We start from the raw sequence: 6,069 nt of genomic DNA on the forward strand, positions 1-6,069 counted from the left end.
AGGAAACAAACTGAGGGTTGTTGGAGTGGTGGGGGGTGGGAGGGATGGGGTGGCTGGGTGATAGACAATGGGGAGGATATGTGCTATTGTGAACACTGTGAAGTGTGCAAGACTGTTGAATCCCAGATCTGTACCTCTGAAGCAAATAATACATTATATGTTAAAAAAAAAGAAGATAGCAGGAAGGGAAAAATGAAGGGAGGGATATCGCAGGGGGAGACGAACCATGAGAAACTATGGACAGAAGCAAATTGAGGGTTCTAGAGGGGAGGAGCGTGGGGGGATGGGTTAGCCTGATGATGGGTATTAAAGAGGGCATGTATTGAATGGAGCACTGGGTGTTATACGCAAACAATGAATCATGGAACACTACATCAAAAACTAATGATGTAATGTATGGTGATTAACATAACATAATAAAATTTAAAAAAAAGAAGAAAAGAAACCAATTCCTAAGTCCTTTACATTTCCTCCAAACTCCAAAGAGCCCCAGTCACCCAAAGGATCCATTACTAGTGGTGACATAAAAACATGAACAACAAAGGAACAACTAAAAACTTCTGTCTTGGAGTTACATGTTTATTTCTACCTCTACCTTACATAGCGAGCTCCAAAATAGTGGAATTCTATCTTTCCAGCTCACTGCTTTAACACAGAAACTAAAGAAATTAGATTTCCCCATAGCTCATCTTTGGGAACCCTATTCATCAACCAGACAAAGTTCATGTATATTCTCCTGAAATGTCCTGTTTGTTACAGTTTCTTTCCATTTGTTGATTTTATTCTGTTCATGCAGATTGCCTTCTCACAAACACTCACTGGTTGAAATCCTAACACATTTCAGAAGGCACCACTATAATCTTAAACTCACTCGTGATTTTCCCAGAATACTTGGTTTCAGCTTTCCCTCTCCTGAATTCCATGACAACTTTCCTGAGTTTCTTGTTCCAGTCTTCCATGTTATAGATTTTTAGTGTGCTGATTATATCCCCTTTCCAAGGGGGAGGTTCTGAGTTGTCCTTATCAATTCATCATTTGGTGTATTGAGTGTTCAATCTCTTAAAGAACAAACGAGTCAGAAAACTGGCAATGAGCTTTATTAAAATCTGCTGTAAGGTCATTCTGGAGGTCAAGGAATCAGAAGGGAGAAGATGTGGACCTCTTCATCTTACTTTATTGGAATAGGGTGAGAAATAAAGGAAAAGAAAATTATACTTGATTTATGTAGAATTTGCCTTGGGTCTTGAATAATTTTCTATAGGTATATCCTCATCTTGAGGGAAAGTCATTGCATATGTCCTTGGCTTTGGAGGAGGTGGCTTTGTAATTTTTCTACGTGCTTCCAATTCCACGATATTGAGGCAACAATATCTCCCATTTTCACATAGTACTTGACGTATTTCACTTATTCTGCATATTTTCCTGCAATATCCATGTATATATTCACCCCAGCATCTCTTAAGTTGTTCAGTTACTGTGCATATAAAGAACAATAGGCCAAGATCAGTGTTTGAGACTAAAAGGCAACTTTGGTAATGGGGAAGACAGACGATGTTTATGGGGGTTACGTGTATGGGAGATCCACAGGCATATACTCATAAGATCCTATGGAGGATGCTCCAAGAAGGTAAACCTCAGTGTTTATGTCCAACTGATCACTCATATTTATTTCCTCCTGGGTTTTGGGCTTCCATCTAACATCTGGTGGATTCCTCCAAGAGCATCAGATCTTGCTTGGGAAAATAAAGGAACTGAATCTTTGATTTCAGGCTATGGAACTATATACTCCATCTGGGAACCTCAGCACATCTGTCTCCATTTGAATGCTCCCAGGGCACTACTTCTTTACCACTGCCCCACCTCTAGTGCCCAGAGAATAACAATTTGTTCCTATGTATTTATATCTGAGTCAGATTATGCTCTTGGGTTCATACTCACTACCATGGTCAAGAATGACTGTCTTATTGTCTAGTCAGGTATTTTTTCTCTCAATAATCTTCCTCCCCTATTAATTCACAGCATTGCACATTTTTGCCACTGCATATCTTCCTTTGGCTTCTATGTCATCACAATAATCTTGGACTTGTTTTACCCCTCTATGAGTCCTCATTCTCCTTCCACCTCTAGAGGCAAGAAGTTCTCCAGTGTTCAGTCCCAGAACTTTGCTCACCTTGATATATATTCTTTCCTTTAGTGATCCTAAATACTTTCAGTGATCTCCAGAGTTAAGATGTTCAGATTTTGGCTTCTGGGCTTGCACAATCCCCTGAGATAGACCCTCAATGGACTCCACCAAGAGCATCCGGTCTTGTTTGCTGAGGCCAGCAAAGATGCTGCCTCCCACCCCAGATTCTAGAACTCCTTTGATTCTTAGGACTTTGAGGGGCCAGGGACAGACCATTACTAATCCTAGAAGAAGAGTCAAATATGATAGATCTGCTTTTGAAAAAGGAAGGAAAACTAATTTTTAAGTTCTTAGTATGTGCCAAGCCTTATGCTAGATGTTTTACAAATGTTATTTAATAAAGCCACCAGGATCCATGTATCATTACCTCTACAAATGAGGACTCTGAGGCTCAGAGAGTCTTTACTGTTTATCTGAGGTTGACAAACTAGTAGACATTGAAAGCATATTTCTCAAATCTGACTCCAAAGTTGGTGCTTCTTTCACTATTCACACTCTGTAGACTAAAATATATATCGGAGTGGAAGAAAATATGGCTGGGTGTCAGTAAAAACTGTATCCAAAAAAATAAAGGCATTCCTAGATATTGGGCCCATTCTTTTCTATAATGAGACCTTCCCAGAGGAAAATTATGGCCACTTTTCAACTCTGTAAATACTTCTTTTTAAGAACAGTACTATGGTTTAAAAAAAAAAAAAAAGAACAGTACCGTGGTAGAAGGCATCAGGAAGAGGAAATTTCTGGTGACGTTGGGTAGACTTCAGGCATCCCAAGGGGCCCTATCTCCTACTACCATGAATTATGAAATTCCCTTTGTTCTTGGAAATACTCTATCCCATTGTTGGCTTGAGCAAGCCCCTGGAAAGTTCTGGATTACCTTTGGACTTCTGTAACAGCAGAATTGCAATGATCAGGAGGAGCTTCATGGCCAGGCTTCCCAAAGGAGGTGGCAGCCAAAGCTCTTTGTCCAGTGAGTTGCACACCATGTCACCTTCCTCAGAGACTTGGATTCTTATGCACCAAACTAGAACAGATGGTATGATATGAAGTGTGTTCCCAAATGTCTGAACTGTGGACTTTGCACCATGTGGGCAGGCACAGGAAATTTGAGGTTATCCACTTTACCCCCACATGGAATTAGGAGACACAGCGTGTTCTATCTCATCCTATTTGATGCCTTCTGTAGGCTGTAGACTACTGGTGAGAATAATCTGGCTTTCTCTACTTTGGCTGTCTGCCCTGCTAGACCAGGGTAGACATGTGTTCACTTCTAAGTATGAATAAAGTAATATAAATAATGAAGGCTGTTCCATTTACTGCGTTCATCTAAGTCTAGGATCTCTGGGTGTTGTGTCTATCACTTCAGTCCATCCAAATGGTAGCTGATTTTCATCCCCACATCCTAGATAAGTTTAATTACTCACAGACAAGCAATATACAATGATAGGGGAATAATAGGATAACTAAAATACAATTTCATTTAGAATCAGCAAGGAGGAGAAAAGACAGAGATAACATAGCATATATAGCATCATCCTGATGGACAACAGCAAGGATTTCTTTCCTGTCAGTGTAGAGAATTCTTCAGTTTGTATTCTTTCTGTTCTGCTATCTGGGAAGGTGTCTCTTGTCCATTAATCTCAGTGGACATTTTTCTTGGAAGAGGTTGGGGGAGAATTCTTCTGAGGGATGTGCTACTTTAGCAGCACATTTTCTATTAGTGTAGGTTTAGAAAACTATACAAATGATTTTGTTACCCAGGCTTTGATTTCTATGGCATATTATCTCTTTTTGAAAGATAACACACTTTCCTTTGAGTTGCTTTCAGTCACTTTCATGTCTAAGACCAATCAACAAATCATTTTGAATCAGGAAATTCATTTTAGATCCCAACCAGGGCACTGATATCTACAGAACAAGCTTTTGGAGATTATACCAACTCTATACCATCTCTAAGCTCATCCCTTAACTTCACCTCTCATTCAGGCCCTGGCTGTAAGCAGTTCAATACAGTAGCATCGGGACAGTGTGGATGAACTAATTCAGAGTGATCACCATGAATTTATAGTGGTATCAATGTACATTTTTGTGTAATGCCACCAGCAACACTTGTCTATCTAAATTTAGAAATGTACACAACAAATAATTGCATTAATGCAGGGTTGTGGTGTACCCAAGGAATTAAAGGACTGACAGAAGAACAAAGGAGTCCTAGTTACTGGCTAGAGAGCTATTGAAATAGATCATGGACTCTTTTCTCGATATATAGAGAAGTATAAACAGTGTGGCTAATAAATTGATCTTTGAATTTTGACAATGAGTTTATTTTTTAAAAAAATTTTTTTTATTTGAGAGAGAGAGAGAGCATGTGCGAGTGGGGGGAGGGGCAGAGGGAGAGGAATAGAGAGAATCCTCAAGGATATTCCTCACTGAGTATGGAGCCCGACTTGGGGCTCAATCCCACTACCCTAAGATCATGACCTGAGCGGAAACCAAGAGTTGGTCGTTCAACCAACTGAGCCATCCAGGTGCCCCTAAAGAGTTTATTTATATTAACAAAATGTATTGCCTGTGCAATGGAGAGAACATTCTGTATCTAATATGCACTATGTTTCACCAATTCCTTGATTAGAAAACTCACATTCTTTTGTTCCACAGATAACATTAAGACCGCATCTTGGAAAAAGTGGTATCTCTATACTCCCACTTTAGTAATGTGTGTGTGCTTGTGTGTGTGTGTGTGTGTGTGTGTATGTGTATGTCTTTTCTGTCCCCTGCTGCCAGAGGGTCTATGAGTCTGATCTCCTAGACTGATTCCATAGAGAGTCTTCCTTTCCCCAAATCCTCCTAGGGCTAAACAGTAGGTGTTCTCATGAGCAAGATGGGATGAATAAAGAACATGATGTTTCTTAGGAAAACATCCACTGGGACTTTTAAAAGTACAATTTGTTTTAATGTACTACTTATAAAAGGACAGGAGTGTAATATATTTCTGGATAACTCACCCGCCATGCTCTATTGAGTTGAGGAGTTAGGAGAGCAAATTATTTGATTATTTAAATGGGTCGACCAGGAAAGTTGTGTTTGTTTGCAAGATTAAAAATTTTTTCTTTTTATGTCAATTAAAAATAGTATTTGAAAAGTAGTTTTATTGTACAACATGTGCATTATTAACAAGAATCAGGAAATACAAAAGCAAAGATAAGAAAGGAAGCAACCAGTAGCATTACTACTGTCTAAAGAAAACATCTGGACACATGTATACCATTTAAAATTTTTTCTTTAGTAGAATGAAAATTATTTTATTGTTTAACCCAAATACCAGCTTATGAGATTTTCCTGATTAACAGGAAAGATATGGCAAAACTGTCTCAAACTTACATCAATTACATGGCTTTTGAGAGTCTAGAATCCTTCAAATCTCTCCTAGTTCCAGAGATGTGTACATTCTCAGGGATATACTGGTCTTCAGAATTCTCTATCTTCATTTGCTTACTCTTACTTGCACCATATCCATCCTCCCTGATGCAAAAGTCTTCCTTAACTACCCCCCCCCAACAAAAACCACACATACTAAGCATTTTGGAATTTATCAAAATGTGTACAAGAGTTTAGAAAGGAGGGTTACTGAGAAGGTGATTATTTGGCAGTAACACAAGCAACTTTCAAAAGGGCTGGAAGACATCATTGATCTTAAATTAAATTTCTTCATCATACTAATGATGAGTTTTCCTGGTTTCACCTACTCTAAGCTTCTTAATAGCTCACTGGCTTTTTTTTTTTTAATTTTATTATGTTATGTTAGTCACCATACAGTACATCATTGGTTTTTGATGTGGTGATCCACGATCCACTGTTTTCGTATAACACCCAGTGCTCCATGC

At 38.8% G+C, this 6,069-nt stretch overlaps 1 protein-coding gene across 1 annotated transcript; it reads right to left on the reverse strand.

The window, feature by feature from the left end:
* Window positions 1-1,220: 1,220 nt before the first annotated feature.
* On the reverse strand, window positions 1,221-3,632 carry DEFB127 (defensin beta 127). Its single transcript, XM_006727509.2, has 2 exons — window positions 3,063-3,632; window positions 1,221-1,474 (listed from the first exon to the last, which is right to left on the reverse strand). Exons 1-2 carry the CDS (start codon window positions 3,169-3,171, stop codon window positions 1,221-1,223), a joined length of 363 nt encoding a protein of 120 aa, XP_006727572.2. The 5' UTR covers window positions 3,172-3,632.
* Window positions 3,633-6,069: the final 2,437 nt, after the last annotated feature.

This window comes from Leptonychotes weddellii, unplaced genomic scaffold, assembly GCF_054177405.1.
Source record: "Leptonychotes weddellii isolate Sample4059 unplaced genomic scaffold, ASM5417740v2 HiC_scaffold_12757, whole genome shotgun sequence".
Taxonomy (NCBI): Eukaryota; Metazoa; Chordata; class Mammalia; order Carnivora; family Phocidae; genus Leptonychotes; species Leptonychotes weddellii.